Source organism: Vicia villosa, unplaced genomic scaffold, assembly GCF_029867415.1.
Source record: "Vicia villosa cultivar HV-30 ecotype Madison, WI unplaced genomic scaffold, Vvil1.0 ctg.002056F_1_1, whole genome shotgun sequence".
Lineage (NCBI taxonomy): Eukaryota > Viridiplantae > Streptophyta > Magnoliopsida > Fabales > Fabaceae > Vicia > Vicia villosa.
Window position 1 is genome coordinate 400,600 of NW_026705824.1, and position 19,768 is coordinate 420,367.

The following is a 19,768-nucleotide window of genomic DNA, read 5'->3' on the forward strand; positions in this document are numbered from 1 at the left end:
TTCATCCAACATTACCCCATGTCTCACGCCGTATCCATTGATGATAGTTTTAATTATCACTCTTATATAAGTGTGACTCTACGTTACGACGCCGACATATTACTCATTCACACATTTGTAAGTTTCACCTCTATCACTTTATTGACTTGAGCGATGAAATGTTAATTTTGCAGTTACTTCACCTTTTTGATCATCAGAAACACTTACTTTCAGCGTTGAAGACCCTTTTGGTCACCTTCAACGTACTAATTTTTTGTTCCATTACAAAATAATAAAAACTTTCCCTTTAATAATTGAATTGATCAAATTTGTCTTCTACAAAGAGTTATTGAATATGTGAGTATGATAAATTTGACAAGTAATGTTAACGACGACAACCGTACGAATAGGGGTGTTCATTGGGTCGGGTAAATCCAAACAAAACCACAATCCAAACCAAACCATAGTGTTTGGGTAGGACATTTTTTCAGTTCGGGCAAGAACCGAACCAAACAAATGAAATCCAATGACAATTGGTTCGGGTATCAGATTTTCAATTTTCTACCCGCAAACCCAACTCAAACCAATCATAATTAATTATCATGAAAATTACTACCAAACATTCAACTTTAACAAAAAGAAAAGTGAAATGTTATATGTGGATAAGTTATGTTTTTTTAATTAATTATTAGAAAATTATTAGTATATTGGGGTAATTGAGCATAGAGTTATCAAATAAATTTATTATAATACTAGTAATTAATCATAGATTCAAAAGTCTTTATGTTAGATATTGTTCTTGTTAGATTTTTTAATCTATTAGAGAAAAAGTGCTAGCTTAATATTTACAATTAAACACTATTAATACTATTTATTATGGAAAATGAATTTCCATAAATAAATTATTTTTTTCAAATACTTTTGCATTGTTTATCTACCCGATCAATCCAACTCAAACCAATCTGTTGTTTCTCGGTTCGATTCGGTTTGAGTTTTATCGCAAAAATTTATAAATCCAATCCAAATCAATCCATATAATTTTAATCGATTTAGATATTGAATTCTCTCAAAACGAACCAAACCGGCCTGCGAACACCCCTAGATACCAACACTCCACCCTTCTCTCTTCTATCTGCATTGTCTCATCTTCTTCTTTGTCAGTAAATTTTTATTTCTATAAGATTTTTCTATTGCGCGTGTTCGGACAACTATACTATTTAGAGAAAAAAACATTACTAAATTATGAATGTTATAAACATTTATACTAGTGGATGTCCATCCCTCTTCTTATTCTTCATCTTCCTATTCCACTTCAATGTACTTAATTTTCTACCTCCCTTGGGTCCTATAAATAAGACTCATGTTACAATGTAAAGTTCACCCTTGAGAAGAATATAATACAATGTTGCTTGTTCTCTTCTCTTCCTATCTTTTGATCTCTATATAGTTTTAGTTAGTTTTATAATCATATTAGGACATTTAAAATTTTGTAATTTTATTGTTCAATGATTTTATTGTAATTTTATGGTTAAGATTATGTAATTTTATTGTAATTTTATTTGTCATAGAATTGATGTATGTTTAAGAATATTATATAAAAAAAAATCTCAGGTAGCAACTCAACTTTAAGTAAGATGGGTTGATGTTGTTGAGGTTGTGGATAACACATGTGTCTTTTCAATGATTCCAATTTTGATTGATAGTGCACAAATAAATTTAATTGTGTCAAAGGATTAAAAGGTGGATTTGGCTTAAAGCATGAAAGAATTATTTTTGTTTATTCGGTGGAATTGAATTAGAGAAAGAAGAAATAACTTTTTGCATCCCAGAAGGATGGTTTTATTTTTAACACATCCTAGAAGGATGGTTATAATTTTTAGATCATTGTTTGTAACAAAAGCAAGGCATCCCTGAAGGATAGCGAAATAACATTGTATAGTTCCATGAATAACATTGTGTTATTTCTAAATATTAGAATTTACAAAAGTATTATTTTAAATATTAATATTTAATATTTCCTTTATGATAATTATCTCATTATAATATTTTTATTTCTTTTATTTTTTATGATAGAACTACTAAGTATGTCAAATCTTACAAAATTGGATTTTGGGGCTCTTGATATTTCGGGAAAGAACTATTTGACATGGGTCCTAGACGCCCAAATTCATTTAAGCGTAGAAGGTCACGGTGACACTATTAAAGAAGGAAATAAATCATCTGATCAACAAAAGGCAAAAGCCATGATATTCCTTCGTCGTCACTTTCACGAGGATCTTAAAAATGAGTATCTTACCGTAACTGACCCACATGTCTTGTGGAAAAATTTGAAAGATAGATATGATCATCAAAAAACGGTTATCCTACCAAAAGCTCGATATGAATGGATGCATTTACGTTTGCAGGATTTTAAAAGTGTAAGTGATTATAATTCTGCAATGTTTAGAATAACTTCTAAGTTATTATTATGTGGAGAAAAAGTAACTGATGAAGATATGCTAGAAAAAACATTTTCCACTTTTCATGCATCCAATGTGCTCCTGCAGCAGCAGTATTGAGAAAAGGGGTTTATTAAATATTCTGACCTAATATCTTGTCTCCTTGTGGCTGAGCAAAATAATGAACTATTGATGAAAAATCACGAGGCCCATCCCACTGGTACAACTCCATTCCCATAAGTGAATGTGGCAAGGCACGACCACTATAGGAAAAATCGTGGTCGCGGTCGTGCATACGCACGTGGTCGTGGTCGTGGTCGTAATTATGCTCATGGTCTTGGTTTTGATCGTGGTCGCAATGGGAATCATAAAAACACATATTTCCAGCCGAAGTGGAAAAATGTTGAAAAGAATGAAAAAGAGGGTCAGAGTAGCAAAACAAATGAAAATATTTGCTATCGTTGTGGAGGAAAAGGTCATTGGAGTCGCACTTGTCGTACTCCAAAACACCTTGTTGATCTTTATCAAAAATCACTAAAAAATAAAAAGGAAAAGATCGAGACTCACTTTGCTAATGAAGATGATGATCCAGATTATGGTAATATGGATGTTACCCATTTAGATATTGGTGACTTCTTTGCTGATCCAGATGGAAAAATTGATCACCTTATTGGAGATGGAAGCGTCAAGAAATAAAATTTGTGGAAATTTTCTTTTTATGTTTTATGGATGTTTTGAATTTTATTTTCTAATAATAATAAAGTGTGTTTTCTACTTGTTTGTTTACATAATTTACTATTTAAATAATTTGTGTTTTTAATGTGCGCTTATAACTTATTGTTAAAAAAAATTATTATTGTTCTTAGAATGAATATGGACGCTAGCTCCAGTAATGAAGATATGTGCCTTGCTGACAGTGCAACAACCCACACAATTCTCAAGCATAAAAGATATTTCTCTAATTTAGTGAATCGAAAAACTGATGTCAGTACTATTTCTGGCACCTCAAAAATAATTGAAGGCTCTGGAAGAGCCCATATGTTGTTACGTGGTGGAACAATATTGCACATTGATAATGCATTATATTCCCCCAAGTCCCATAGAAATTTATTAAGTTTCAAAGATATCCGCCTAAATGGATACCATATTGAAACAGGAGATGATGGAGGGATTGAACATCTGTGTATTACAAAACACAATTCAGACACAAAATGTGTAATGGAAAAGCTATCGGCTTTATCCTCTGGCCTGTACTACACTTATATTAGTACAACTGAAGCACATGCAACTGTAAACCAGAAGTTTACAAATAATGATAAATTTCTAATTTGGCATGACCGGTTGGGCCATCCCGGTTATATAATGATGCGAAAAATAATTGAAAATTCATGCGGTCATCAATTAATGAGTAGGGAATTATTCAATCGAATAAGTTCTCATGCAGCTCTTGCTCACAGGGGAAGTTGATAATTCGGCCATCACCAACAAAAATTGGAAATGAATCTATCAGTTTTTTAGAGCGTATACATGGTGATATTTGTGGGCCAATACACCCATCATGTGGACCATTTAGTTATTTTATGGTTTTAATTGATGCATCAACTAGATGGTCACATGTTTGTTTGTTGTCAACTCGTAACCAGGCGTTTGCGAGATTGCTAGCTCAACTGATTCAAATAAGAGCTCATTTCCCCGATTATCCTGTCAAGAAAATTCGTCTTGATAATGCTACAGAATTTTCATCTCAAGCATTTAATGAGTATTGTATGTCTATTGGGATTGACATCGAACACCCAGTAGCACATGTTCATACACAAAATGGACTTGCAGAATCATTTATTAAACGAATAAAATTAATTGCAAGACCACTGATTATGAGATGCAAGCTCCCAGATTCTGCTTGGGGACATGCAATTTTGCATGCTGCAACATTAATTCGCATCAGGCCAATGAGTTACCACACCTCTTCCCCTTTACAATTAGTTTTTGGTAAAGAACCTAATATTTCCCATCTAAGAATTTTTGGATGTGCAGTGTATGTTCCAATTTCTCTACCACGTCGCAATAAGATGGGTCCTCAAAGGAGGATGGGAATATATGTTGGATATGAATCTCCGTCTATTATAAAGTACCTAGAACCAACAACAGGAGATTTATTCACTGCTTGTTTTGCTGATTGTCATTTTGATGCATCAAATTTTCCAGCATTAGGGGGAGAGAATAAAAAGCTGGAAAAAGATATCAGTTGGAATGAATTATCATTATCTCATCTTGATCCTCGAACAAAACAATGTGAACTAGAAGTTCAAAAGATAATTCACCTGCAAAACTTAGCAAATCAATTGCCAAATGCGTTCACTGATCCAAAAGGTGTGACTAAATCATATATACCAGCTACAAATGCTCCAATAAAAATTGATATCCCTGTTGGACAATCTAATGAGTCTCAACCACGCCTGAAGCGTGGTAGACCAATCGGTTCCAAAGATAAAAATCCTCGAACAAGAAAGGGAGCTAAGAATAAAGATGGCCCAAGTGAGGATATAGGAAATCTAAAAGAATCGTCAGACATAATAGACATTTCATCTCTAGAAGAGATTGATCAGGTACCTGAAACTCATGAAAATAAAGAGATCTCGATAAATTATGTCCAAAATGGAATACAATGGAAACCGAAACGTAGTCGACATTGATGATGTTTTTGCATACAATATAGCGCTGAATGAGATAAATGGCAATGAGGATGAGGAACCAACGTCTATCAAAATTTGTAGACAAAGTGAGGACTGGCCAAAATGGAAGGATGCAATTGAAGCAGAATTAAACTCACTCTACAAAAGACAAGTTTTTTGGACCTGTAGTCCGAACACCTGAAGGTGTGAAGCCAGTTGGATACAGATGGGTTTTCGTACGAAAACGAAATGAAAAAGGTGAAATTGTGAGATACAAAGCTCGACTTGTCGCTCAAGGATTTTCCCAAAGACCTGGAATTGATTTTGATGAAACATATTCACCTGTAATGGATGCAAGCACTTTTTCGATATCTAATAAGCCTAGTAGCACATGAAGGGCTTAATTTGCACATGATGGATGTTGTAACAGCTTATCTGTATGGTTCACTTGATAGTGAAATTTACATGAAACTCCCTGAAGGGTTCAATGTACCAGATGCACACAACTCCGAATCTCGAGAACGCTACTCCATAAGATTGAAAAGTCTCTTTATGGGCTGAAACAGTCTGGACGAATGTGGTATAATCGCCTCAGTGAATATTTGCTTAGAGAAGGATATACAAATAACTCCATTTGTCCTTGTATTTTTATAAAAAGATCAGGAAAGGAATTCGCAATAATAGCTGTCTATGTGGATGACATAAATATTATTGGAACTCCTGAAGAGCTCCCAAAAGCTATGAGTTGTTTAAAGAAAGAGTTTGAGATGAAGGACCTAGGAAAGACAAAATTATGTCTAGGTTTGCAAATTGAACATTTGGACAAAGGAATATTTGTACATCAAGAAGGCTATATAGAAAAAGTGTTAAAACGCTTCTATATGGACAAAAGTCATTCGTTGTCTACTCCAATGGTTGTTAGATCATTAGATGTGGAGAAAGATCCTTTCAGACCTCGAGAAAAGGATGAAGAATTGCTTGGTCCTGAAGTACCATATCTCAGTGCAATTGGAGCACTAATGTACCTTGCTAATTATACACGTCCTGATATATCATTTGCTGTAAATCTATTAGCAAGATACAGTTCTTCACCTACACGAAGACATTGGAACAGAGTCAAACATATACTTCGTTACCTTAGAGGTACAATAGACATGGGTTTGTTTTATAAAAAAAGTATCCCAATTCGAATTAACAGGTTATGCAGATGCAAGTTACTTGTCAGATCCTCATAATGGTAGATCACAAACTGGTTATTTGTTTACATGTGGAGGTACAGCTATTTCATGGAGATCGGTGAAACAAACCATAGCAGCAACATCATCTAATCATGCAGAACTTTTAGCATTACATGAGGCAAGTCGAGAATGTGTTTGGTTGAGATCCTTAGTTCAGCACGTCCAGAATACTTGTGGTTTATCTTTTGAAAAATTAAATACAACGATCATATATGAAGATAATACCGCATGCATCGCTCAATTGAAGGATGGTTACATTAAAGGAGACCGGACAAAACACATTTCCCCAAAGTTCTTCTTTACTCATGATCTCCAAAAGAATGGTGATATAAGCATCCAACAAATTTGTTCATGTGATAACCTTGCAGACCTTTTCACAAAGTCACTCCCTGGCAGAATTTTTAATCAACTAGTACACAAGATTGGTCTTCATCGAAGAAATGACTGTTCAACTGAGGGGGAGAAATGAAAGGATATTGTACTCTTTTTCCTTCACTAGATTTTTTTCCCACTGGGTTTTTTCTAGTAAGGTTTTAACGAGGCATATCCTCAATGGACATCCAAGGGGCAGTGTTATAAACATTTATACTAGTGGATGTCCATCCCTCTTCTTATTCTTCATCTTCCTATTCCACTTTAATGTACTTAATTTTCTACATCCCTTGGGTCCTATAAATAAGACTCATGTTACAATGTAAAGTTCACCCTTGAAAAGAATACAATACAATATTGCTTGTTCTCTTCTCTTCCTATCTTTTGATCCCTATATAGTTTTAGTTGGTTTATAATAATTCTTGCTTTTTAAGGATTATGAAAAATATGAATTGATTTTTTTAGAGAGAGGGAAAGAAAATGATTTGTATATGTGCTAGAAAAAAAGGCACAAAATAGTTGAAAATTAGCAATTCGATTCGAGTCAAATCCTAAATTATGATTTGAATCAAATAAAAGAGTGACTTGAATCAAGAGGATAAAATATGAATTTGACATGTTTGATTCGGGTCATGATTTGAATCATGAGATATGAATCAAGAAAACACATGATTCCAGTCATACAGCCATAAATAATTTATAATTTTTTGTCCAAACATGATTCAAATCAACCATAAATATAATTCAAGTCAAGGTGTCTTTGATTCGATTAAGGAAACAACTTTGATTCGAAACAAGTCTCCAATGCCAAATTTCATTTTTACTCTTGATTTGAATCAGACAAATCTGTGATTCTAATCAAGTTTAGAAAACATCTTATTTTAAGTATTCTAACTTGTGATTCAAGTCATACATTGTTAACTTTTTATCATTTTGCTCAATTTAAAAGAAACATTGAATGATTTTAATCTAAGTGAGAGCTAAGGATAACAATGAGGTACATCAACTTCGATAAACAGTAATATGAAATTAAGATAAAATGATAAAATCAAAATTATTATAAAATTATAAATTGAAAATATCTAAAATACGACATAGCATCAAAATACAGATGAAATTACATTGTTACCGAGAGAGCAATTTCATACTCCCCTTTTTTATGTTTGACAAATTTGAGATTTTTGGATATTTTTATTCTTCATTGAGAAACACACAAAAGGACTTAAGCTCCCTATACATCCAACAATTAATGCATGTAAAACTTTAAGATGTCTCATAAATTTATCCTCTTTTGAAAGAAAAAAGATGAGAAAAAATAAGACTAAAAACACATAAAACAAATGGAACAACAATAGCTATGGTGTTTGTTATTCATCGTGTCAGATGATTCTCACATCACCTTATTCTTGTAAGAAACAAAAGCTATGGTGTTAAGAACCACCACTTTTGTACTATTCTTGTCTCCAATTGACTTCTCCACTCCTTTGTCTTTGACTTTCTTGGTGCTTCGGACTCTCAAGTCCTCTTCTTAAGCTTGTGTTTCAAGGTTTGCAACAGTAAAATCTAGCGATGGAAAAACTCATGCAAACCCTAGAGACAAAAAGTGTGAAAACAATTGGTTCTATAAAGTAATACTTATATTAAGTAAGAGGGCAGTTGAATCAAATAATGAGAATACTTTGTGACCAAAGTAAAAATATAATTGCAAAATGTCTCACATTATCAGTGTTAATTAACTTCCAGCAACACTGGAATAGAGATGTAAAATAAAGAGTATAATCTTCAACAAATGATCTTCGCACCTCTTATCAACAAACTTTCTGTTTACATAAAAAATAGTATGCAAATATCATGACCAAAAAATAACCATGCCAAATATAGTAAGCATGATCAACTTACCTCTGCAAAGAAGATGATAATCCAAGTTGCTGATGATATTTACTTGATTGAAGACACAAACATAAGTGATTGAATTATTGCAGCTATGCCTGTATTGATTTAGAAGTTGCTTTGTTAGATATTGTGTCAAATATAGTTCTATGTAAATTATGTACTAATTATGCATAGGTTGTTTTCCATCAACTTTGTAGTTTTTCCATCTTGCTACCACATTTGATTTTAAGTAGCAACTACAATTTATATAGTTCTCTACATTATAAAAACACAATTGTTTTCTAGCAGCATGTTAGTTAACTAGATATTCATGCTAAATGCATAGTTGTTGAGTTCGACAGAAAATAGAATCGAAGCAACCTCATTCAAGCTGCTCCATTGACATGCTAGCGGTCACAACTTACTTGTACATGATGCCTTAAATGTTAGGGCATACATTACCAAAGTATGTAGATAAAAACCATGTCACTCCAACAAAAACATTCTCATAAATTACATTAGATATACATTGACATGTTTGGTCCATAAATTTGGGGGCAGTCAAATACTTTAATTGCACCTCCATAGGATGATCCATTCAAATTTCATTTGTTTATCTTTTTACATTTTCCTTCCAATTTAAATTCACTTCCATCTAGTACAATTGTTAGACATATAAAATAATCGGCATAAAAGATTTTCAAATGAGTTGATAAAATATATATGAACGTGTTCAACCATTTAGGCTTATTCACAACTCTATAGAGTAAATAGTTGTGTTCATCGTTGGCTTATTTCGATTGGTACCATATTAGTCCTCTCAACAGAAGAATTAAAAATTAAAATAAAAAAGTTTGTGATTCTAAAAAATAAACCTGAGAACCACATTCACACTTTGGATCTAGCCACCTATTTTAAAACCGCATACGTGGAACATAATCCTATAATGTGCATGTTAAATGCATAGTGCAAACACAAGTAACGTATGACTTTCAGGATCACATGTTACTCGTTTTAGTTACCCATTTGATGTGTTTGAGTTTAGTTGTCGACTCTTTAGGTGTTAGAAAACAGTATCATTATAACTCGAGTAAACATATGAGTATCAAAGAATACCTTATCATATTTCTCATAAGTCTAAACACTAAGAAAACACTAAGGAAAGCCAATTAGTTGTGGTAGAATTAAATTACCCTTGCTTTGCTCCTCAAGTCCAAACCAGAACCACCAATCATGTCAACAAAGTAGTTAAAGCCATGTGATGAATTTCAATATTGTTGGATCTTGTTATAGTATTTCGTACATACATGTGACTTATAAGAATAGTATTAATGCATTTGGATGCATTAGTTAACAAAGTATACATGTAAGCAGATTCTTTATATCACTTATATTGTTTAAATTAAAGGGATTTTAAAAAATATCTTCTTAAACTCATTAGTTTCAACTAAGAAAAAGTGAAAAAAATTCATTTCAACCCCCTGGCACATGTAACCAAAGGAAATGGGATAAATGTAGAAATCCTACGACAACTATTTTAAAAATCATTGACATCATAAAAAAGCATCATAACAAAGATGCTTTATAAACAAACACATAAAATTGAAAGGAATGTAAGTATATATATGCACTATGCGGGTACAAATGTTCTTGAGACCAATATGTAACTGATATTCACACATTGAAGCTATTTCAGAATCATTATAGCTAAATCTTATCCCATGAAATATCTGAACAACAAATAATATTATTTTCAAATCAATATACATGCTAAGTAACACTACTAAGAAATAAGATTTTTCTGAAATATCTAGCGATGAGAGTCATTATAAAGCATATACATGTGGTTTCTTTGCAGAAGATCAATCATTGCCTTTAGTCTAGTGTACTCAACTATCCAGTTTTCCTGCACAAAGTGCACTTGACTACTTAGATCTTTCATACAATTCTCAATTGTTAACACATTGACAAAACCATTCTACAATAAACATTTGGTATTCTACTTCTTTAATAAATCTAGTCAAATAAGACTCACAAACCATAGAAAATAACCTAATCATAATGAAAAATAACACATTAAAGTGAAAAGGGGAAAAAAAATATTGAATAGAATCTTTAACTAACAAAAATAACACAAAAAAAAAAACAAAGCATAAGATCTAACAAGAGAAATATTACCTTAACTTCTCTCCCATAAACATTTGAAGACGTTTCAAATCTATGAGATTGAAGTTGTCATCTTTTTTTAACACTGTAAGGAAGACCGAGAAATTTTTAGATCTAATTTTTGTAAGAACTTTTCTCTATATTCCAACAATTGTTCTACTTCTTGCTTCCCAAAATTAGAATAAGCAAAAAAATAAACCCTTAAATCATAAATAAAAAGAAAAACATAATCTGATTTCATGTTAATGGAGAAAGAGAGGGGTTTCTAAAACCCTCTTCATCTTTTTTCATGTGTTTTTAGAATGAGGAATATTGAACCCTCTGTTAATGGGAGACTAAGAGGATGAGCGGGAGAAGAAGGGTTTTATGAAGATTTAACCAACTATGAATAAAATGAGAGGGAGTGAAAGATAGATTGAAAGGAAAGATGACTTTATATGAAAGATGAGAAGGATTTTCGCTTCGTCTTTCATTTCACGATGAGTTTCGGTCCCGCTAGGCTTTGAAGACCAAAGAGAGAGAAAAAGAGAGAAGATGGAAGAGAAAGAGAAGAGAAAGGTTGTTGTCAACAGAAAAAGAGAGAGACGAGAGAAGTGTGGAAACCTGTAATGCAAAAGTGAGTCGGTAAATAGGGGGATTGACTTGAATTTGAAATTTAAATTGACATGAGTCAATACGATGGAGTTTGAAATTCAAAAGTTTGCTACGTGGCAGTCACAAGTTATGTGTGGGGTTGATTAAAAATTATCATTATGAATTACTTTAGTGTCCTTTTAATAGTTTAAATTATTGAAACACAAAGGGCATTATTGGAAGAATGCATCAATCTAATTGTAAATAGTTGATAATTGATGATTTCTGAAACACAAAGGACATTATTGAAACTCGAGAGAGTGCATCAATCTAATTATAATGAATTGATAATTGATGGTCAACTTTTTAATACTACAACATCTTACGTCTTTACCACTAGACTAATGTACATTCATGATAAGTAATTCCCATGATTTTTAGTAATTTTATACAATTCTGAATTTAAAACAAAATAATACAAAACTTGTATCAATAAGGTCTTAAACCCAAATCCCTTCAGATTAAATGACATTCAATTTACTACAATAGAAATTGATTTGTCTATTTGCAAATGATAGTCACTTTACTAACAATCGAAATTGATTTGCCTAGTTGTTATTGATAGTCACTTTACCGTAGAAATTGATTTGTCTAGTTGTAAATGATAATAACTTTATTAACAATAGAAATAAATTTGTCTAATTATAAATGATAGTAACTTTACTAACAATAAAAATTAAATTGTATAGTCGTAAAAGATAGTCATTTTACAAACAATAAAAAATTAATTTGTCTTGTTGTAAATGATAATCACTTTATTAACTATAGAAATTGAATTGTGTAATATTTATGAGTGTAATATTTATGAGAGACTGTTTTCGCTCTAAAAATAATTATAAAAAAAAAAACATGTGAAAGGCGAGTGTTATGCGTACAGTTTGATTTATCCTTTTAGTTAACTTGAAACGAATGGCTGTGAAGAAACACTTTCCCTGCTACTCCCCATTCTTCCATTGATTTTGACGAGCCTCAGTTATAGAAAGGTAAACCCATTTATGCTACTTCCTCAATGACTTCACCTCTTTGCTTCTGAATTTCTCATAATGATTCACACCTTATCCCTTAAATCTTCTCTTCCTTTGACTTCTTCTACTGTCCCTGACTTCAATTTCAATAGGAGAAGGAAACTGAATCTAGGTTTTCTTTTTCAATTAGGTTTTCCTGATTTTAAATATGATGCATTTTTTAAACCTCACAAGAGTCATATTAGAGATTTGGCTCCACTTTTAGGATGGAGAATGAATGAAGTGAATATTGAAACTGAACTGGATGAGGAGAAGAATGATTCTATTGATGGCATAAACACTTTGAATTCGGAGAATTCGAAGAATTCTTCGAATTCGGAGAGTTATGATGAGCTAAAATCGAATGGTGATGATGATGTTGAGGAAGGTGAAAAAGAAGAGTATGATGGTAAGATTGATGTTAGAGAACTTACTATTAGTTTGCAGAGTGCTAAGACTGTGGAGGATGTTGAGGAGGTTCTTAAGGACAAGGGTGATTTGCCTCTTCAGGTGTATTCGACAGTGATTCGATGGTTTGGTAAAGAAAAGAGAGCGAAATCCGCGATGGTTCTTTTCGATTGGATGAAGAAAAGGAAGATAGAGACTAATGGCTCTTTTTCCCCTAACCTTTTTATTTATAATTCTCTATTAGGTGTAGTTAAGCAGTGTGAGAAATTCGCAGAAACGGAAGGTATCTTGAATGAAATGGCTCGAGATGGTGTTGGATATGATGTTGTGACATATAATGTTTTGATGGCAATTTATATTGAGAAAGGAGAAGGTGAAAAAGCTCTTGATATGCTTGAGGAAATTCGAAGAAATGGGCTTACCCCGTCTCCGGCGTCGTATTCTCAGGCTGTGCAGGCGTATCGGAAAATGGAAGATGGTAATGGAGCTCTGAGTTTCTTTGTTGAGTTTAGAGAAAAATATCGACTAGGTGAAATAGGAAGAGACGGCGATGGCGAAGATTGGGAGAAAGAATTCAAAAAGCTTGAGAGGTTTACGGTACGCGCTTGCTATCAGATAATGCGATGTTGGCTTGTTAGTTCTGAGAATAAGAGCAGTTGTGTGTTAAGGTTTCTTGTTAGTATGGATAATGCTGGGATTTCACTGACGCGTGCGGAACTTGAGCGACTCGTGTGGGCTTGTACGCGCGAAGATCACTGTATTGTTGTGAAAGAGCTGTACATTCGATAAGAGAACGGTATGATAAGATCAGTTTGTCGGTCTGCAACCATACAATTTGGTTGATGGGGAAAACCAAGAAATGGTGGGCGGCTTTGGAGGTTTATGAAGATTTATTGGACAAAGGGCCAAAGCCGAATAACTTGTCATATGAACTCATAATGTCTCATTTCAGAGTTCTTCTTAGTGCAGCCCGGAGAAGGGGTTTTTGGAAATGGGGTGTCAAGTTGTTAAACAAGATGGAAGAAAAAGGCTTAAAACCTGGAAGTAATGAATGGAATGCAGTTCTTATCGCCTGTTCGAAGGCTTCAGAAACGTCAGCAGCTGTGCAAATATTTAAAAGAATGGTGGAAAATGGCCAAAAACCAACTAAAATTTCATACGGGGCTTTATTGAGTGCACTTGAAAAGGGAAAAACTATACGACGAAGCCTTCCGCGTGTGGGACCATATGCTCAAGGTTGGTATCGAACCAAATGTGTATGTCTACACAATCATGGCTTCAATTTACACCGCACAAGGAAATTTTAGTAGAGTTGACGCCATAATTCAGGAGATGGCAACGTTAGGAATCGAAGTAACGGTAGTGACATACAATGCTATAATCAGCAGTTCTGCGCGGAATGGTATGAGTAGTGCAGCTTATGAATGGTTTCATCGAATGAAAGTTCAGAATATCACTCCCGATGAGGTAACTTATGAAATGCTGATTGAAGCCCTTGCAAACGATGGAAAGCCAAGGCTTGCATATGAGTTATATTTGAGAGCTCAGAATGAAGGTCTCGGTCTATCTTTAAAAGCTTATGATGCTGTGTTGCAATCCGCTAAAGCTCATGGTGCCACCATTGATGTAGGTTTTTTAGGACCTCGACCTGCAGATAAAAAGAATAGAGTGAAAGTTTGAAAAAACATACAGTCTGTCTCATGTTCCCATGAGAAATAAACCATTTGACAGAAGAGGATTTTATCTGAAATGGATTTGCTGCAGTTACTACGTCGTACAGATTGTAATCTCGACTGTCTGATTTTAGTCGATGGCAGAGAATGTTCAAAACTGATTTTATTGTGTAATCTGGACCGTCCGGTTCCAACTTATCGGCGAGATTGGTTTTGTGTGTAAACACGTCTGCTTCCTTTACAACAGGGAATCTGGATCCAAACTTTATCGCACCGACATGAAAATGTTCAGAAGTTCTTTAGTACATGGAAATTAGCATAGTCAAAATCTTTTGTAACCTTTGTACATTCTTATCTGTTGCGGCTTGAGCTTTTTTTTTCTGTATCATTAGCTAAGAAGGTAAAAGAATCACACTCATGTTTACTTACATTTTCATATGAAAAATAGAGATGTAACCCTTGTTGTGAAGTTATTATTGAAATTTTGACTCACATGCTTGAAAAATGTCAAAGCTGTTCCTTTTAAGATTTTTTTGTTTTGTTTTTGATTCTCTTAATCAAAACACAATTAGTGGACAAATACTAGTGTGTGAAGGATTCTCTGAATAAAAAGCACGTATCCATAGCCGAATTTATAGAAGTTAAGGGTGGGAATACACCAGACCGGCCTACATGGACCTGTAGTCTAGCCTACTTAAGACCAGGTCAGACCAAACTTATTTAATAAAGAGGTCATGCTTAGGCTTTTTTAAAAGTCTATTTTATTAAATAGGCCAGATTTAAGCTATTAAAAAAACCTATGAAGCCTTATAGGCCGACCTATATTTTCATATATATTAGAGATATGTTAAATAAGTTGACCCATCTATGCATATATATTAAAAAAAAAAGCTAAATAGACTAACATATGTATGCATATATATTAGAACAAAGTCTAAATAGACCGGCTTATTTATATATATATATATATATATATATATATATATATATATATATATATATATATATATATATATATATATATATATATATATATAAACCTATGAAGCCTTGTAGGGATTGCGGCTTATATATATATATATATATATATAAAATCCTATGAAGCCTTGTAGGGATTGCGGCTTATATATATATATATATATATATATATATATATATATATATATATATATATATAAAACCCTATGAAGCCTTGTAGGGATTGCGGCTTATATATATATAAAAACCTATGAAGCCGGGATTCAAAGATAAACTTGGTTAATGAAAAGCTGAGATTGCAAATCTGTTTTTGGGTTTGGAAGGATTGTTTTGTTTTGTTTTGTTGCTATCCACAAGAAATATTTATTTATAAGTGTTTATTTTAGTTTGTTTGATAGATTGTCCAATTTAGAACATATATTAGTTTTATTTAAGTTTAAATTTGTTGTTTTGTTTGAATTCTAGTTTGGAAATATTTGTTCAATGTTGCAGTAAAGACAATTTGAATATTTTGTTTGATTTGTTTAGAAATTTTTCTTTATTTGCTTTATGTTGCAGTAAAAAAAATTGAACAAGTTCCTAAAGCAATCATACCATATGGGTTTCATGTTGTAGTTAAGAAAATTTAGACTAGTCAAAAAGCAATCATAGCATATAGTTTTATGTTGCAGCAAAGAATATTTGAACTAGTCCCCTAAAACAGAATTAGTCATTTCGTTAAAAACAATGGTTTCAATACAAGACAATGGAATCAATAGCATAGTGATTAGTATAGAATTTCAATGCTTGTGGTAATTTGAGTTGTCTAGAATGGCAAGTAGAAGGCATATTTCTTTAATAAATACCGCATACTTGCTCCAAAACCGTGTTCTTCAAACACCGATGCATCGACGTTGAACTTTCACATACCCTTTCATTCCTTCTATTTCATAGGCTCCAAAGTATTGTCACAAAATCCATTTTTTGCAGCTTGTTTAACGTGTCAAGGAGCTACAAAATTAACTGTAAACAATAGAAAAAAATTAACTTGTCAAGGAGCTTGTTTAACTCATTCAGCTTGTTTTCTGCAGTTTTTTTGCATCACCGTTGAATACCACTATGAACAGAACTTTGAAAGGTAAATGACTATAAATCAGTAATTCAAAACGTTAGCATTAGGAATTCAAAAGTTATAAGAAAGTAAGAAACACCTTTCAGACCTCTTGCACCCCATAGTGATGTCGACTTCGACGAACCAAACACTTAGACATTTGATCAAACACTTGGAGTGAATAATCAACTTTTGCAATGAATTTATCCATATATTGTGATTTCTTCTAGAAGTTACCATCAAAAATCGATGAACCATTGAAAATCAGAGTTGAATTAATGGAGAATAGGGATTTCGATAGTAGTAGATTTTATTTGCCGTATAGCTATCATGATGTAATTGAAGATATGAAGAACAAACAGTTGCTTATAATTGATGGCTTAACGTGTTTTGAAGACGATGGATGACAAGTAGAGGTAGGTGTAATCAATTTGTATATAGCAAATAAAAAAATGTTCCGGTAGGCAAATGTTAACGTGCTCTTTAATTAAAATTTTAAAATCTGGATCGTTAGTTAAATCTAACGATTATTATTTATAGTTCTCGTTTCTCATAAAAGATATTAGTTCTCACCGGATATGCTCCATATATATATAAAAGTCAACCTATAAGGCTTCTTAAGTAATATGAATTAATTAAAAACTTTAATGCGATACATACTTTTAAATAAATTTTTAGGTTAGGTCAAACTTTTAAAAAGGTCAGGCCAGACCCAAAAACTAAGCCTATGATAGACCATAGGTCCGACTTAAGCCTTTTAAGTTTATCGTAGGTCAGACTCAGACCTTCTAAAGCCTAACCTAACCTATTTCCACCCCTAATAACAATTGGATGCATGTGTTCTCTGATGCCACAGTTGATTGAGAATGAAGTTTAGGGTGCAAAATCGAATAGGAAGACCTAAACATGATGAGAATGTTACACTGCATTTTGCTCAAATGTTTATACATCTCACTTCATTTTTCAGTATCATTCATTAATAAATATACAAGTAGAAAGAAAAAAACATGGTCATATATTAGAGTTATCATCAATTACACTGATCAAAAGAGGATGAACAAATCACCTATGACATGATATTTTGTACTATACAGCAAAATATACAGCAAACAGTAATCAAGTCTCAAGTCTTATTCCATTAGGTAGAAGACAAAGTTCCGATTTTGGTTGTTGGGCCGAGAAAACTGGCAATGATGTTTTGAGAAATTATGTATCTCTGGGTTAAAAATATACAAGGAATTCATTCATATCAAGAATTTTCTTCGTCACGTACAATATGTTCTGACCCTTGACCAGATCCATAAGTTCTTGCCCCCCTGACGGATTTGAAAACTAATCAACCGGCCAAAGGCGCTCTTTGATCTATTCATTGTTGGTGTTGATGGAGGTCCGTGCTTCTGAGCATGATCATCCGATAATGTCTTTACAAGATCATCAAAACGACGCTTGAAGGTTGGGAACCGTGACATGGATTTGGTGATTCCTTGCAGCCTACATAATAGAAATGAAATCCAAATTGGACAGAAAACCTTCAAATGAGTTACCAGTACAAAAACTTACAAAAGAACCTTTAAAAATAATTAACTAGCATTTGGTTTAAAAGTACCTTCTGGCAAAAGCATGAAGTTCAGCGCGCTTGACCTCTGATTCTGGAGCTGGGCCAATACCTGAATTTTTTAATCTCTCCGCATCATCATTCAAGAGAACTAATTTGCAGAGGTAGTCCTCTTCAGAGACAGATAAATTGTCAGCTTTAATTTGTTCTTTAATGATCAAAAGGGGATTGAGGAACCATTCAAAAAACTTCTCCCTTGGTCTGTTTGTCAGAGTTAGTTCAGTATCATCATCTACATTGAGCAAGTAACAAAAATGGTTCAAGGAGGTTAAAATAAAATAATCGGAAAAAGTGAAGAAAAATGGTTCAAACTGGTTAAAAGAAAATAATCGGAAAATGAGAAAAATGGTTCGACTTACTAATCAATATACCCATGGAATTGACTTTTGCGGAGCGTAAAAGCCCCTGGAGTAAACAATATGCAGGCAACCCAATTGTAATAACATTACTCCCTTTACCAGATTTTGCTTCTTCTATGTCTTTTCTTGTAATTAGACCTTCAGAAATCAGTTTTTCTCCTACAATGCAACATTCCTTGAATAATCCATCCAACAACTACACATATCATGGACAATATTCGATTAGTACAGATCCTCAGTCCGCAAAAAATAAATTTCCAACAGAGGTGGTAGCTGAGTCCTGCGCGAATACCTCAAGTGATTTCAACTCGGCAATATTATTTTTTATTGAAGATGAGCGAGAGGGAGCCTTTTTAAAGGAGTTAGGTCTTGAAACGGAAACTGAGCCGTTAGTTCTTAGAGACGAATCATCATTTTTCCGGTACTGAGGTCTATCAAATGCCAAATGCGTAAAACAATTAAACAAAAGCATCACTGCAAGTCTTAGTGATAAATACAGGGAAGCTGAATCAAACCTAGGGAACCAGGTTCTTTCTGGCATGTCAAGAATATCATTGCTGTATTCATCATAAAGGGACAAAGCTGCAATAACATACCGAAGGCCAAACCTGAAAGAAGATTCCTGCATTTCAAAGAAATAAACACAGAATGTCGTAGAGAACTCAATCTTACAAAGCAGATATGACAGTGCTATCAATATACTAGTACACTAAATGTCTGAGACAATAATTGAAGAAGTTTACAACATCAGTTATTTCCACCATACATGCCTAAAATGAAAATGGTGCCGTGCTCTTTAAGAAACCCAAACCCAAAATTCAATAACTAAATTTAATATCACAAAATTCTAGGAATAAAACATTAACATCACAGTTGATCCACTAAATGATAATAGCCCACTTGATCAGTTCCAGGTTCAATGGCTTCATATTGCACAACATTAGCTCATTGTTGTAACACTCACTACTGAGCCCACATCGTCATGGTGCACCAGTGTTGTTGACAGCAGATGGCAGAAAGCCAAAAAATCCACCATTTTAAGCGGCCCTATCCACCGTAAAACAACATGGCACTGCGTATTCACAAAATTGCCACGGCGGTTGTCAAAAAATCTGCCACCACAATCCTCCATGGCATCATTTTGGCCGATATTTGACAGCAGTATGGTGCATTGTTCCATATGCAAACCGTGCCTTGAAATTGAGCCATGACCCCTATATTTCGACCGCACCTTTGATAAGCGACACATCGGTGACCGCTGCAGCGGCAAC

At 33.4% G+C, this 19,768-nt stretch overlaps 1 protein-coding gene and 2 pseudogenes across 1 annotated transcript; 2 read left to right on the top strand and 1 right to left on the bottom strand.

The window, feature by feature from the left end:
* The first annotated feature begins 2,063 nt into the window (after window positions 1–2,063).
* LOC131637623 (uncharacterized) lies at window positions 2,064–3,113 on the top strand. Its single transcript, XM_058908231.1, has 2 exons — window positions 2,064–2,530; window positions 2,687–3,113. The coding sequence occupies exons 1-2, from the start codon at window positions 2,064–2,066 to the stop codon at window positions 3,111–3,113; spliced, it is 894 nt and encodes a 297-aa protein (XP_058764214.1).
* A 9,109-nt stretch (window positions 3,114–12,222) lies between these two features.
* Window positions 12,223–14,968, top strand: LOC131637604 (protein LOW PHOTOSYNTHETIC EFFICIENCY 1, chloroplastic-like; annotated as a pseudogene).
* A 2,491-nt stretch (window positions 14,969–17,459) lies between these two features.
* Window positions 17,460–19,486, bottom strand: LOC131637605 (uncharacterized membrane protein At3g27390-like; annotated as a pseudogene).
* Window positions 19,487–19,768: the final 282 nt, after the last annotated feature.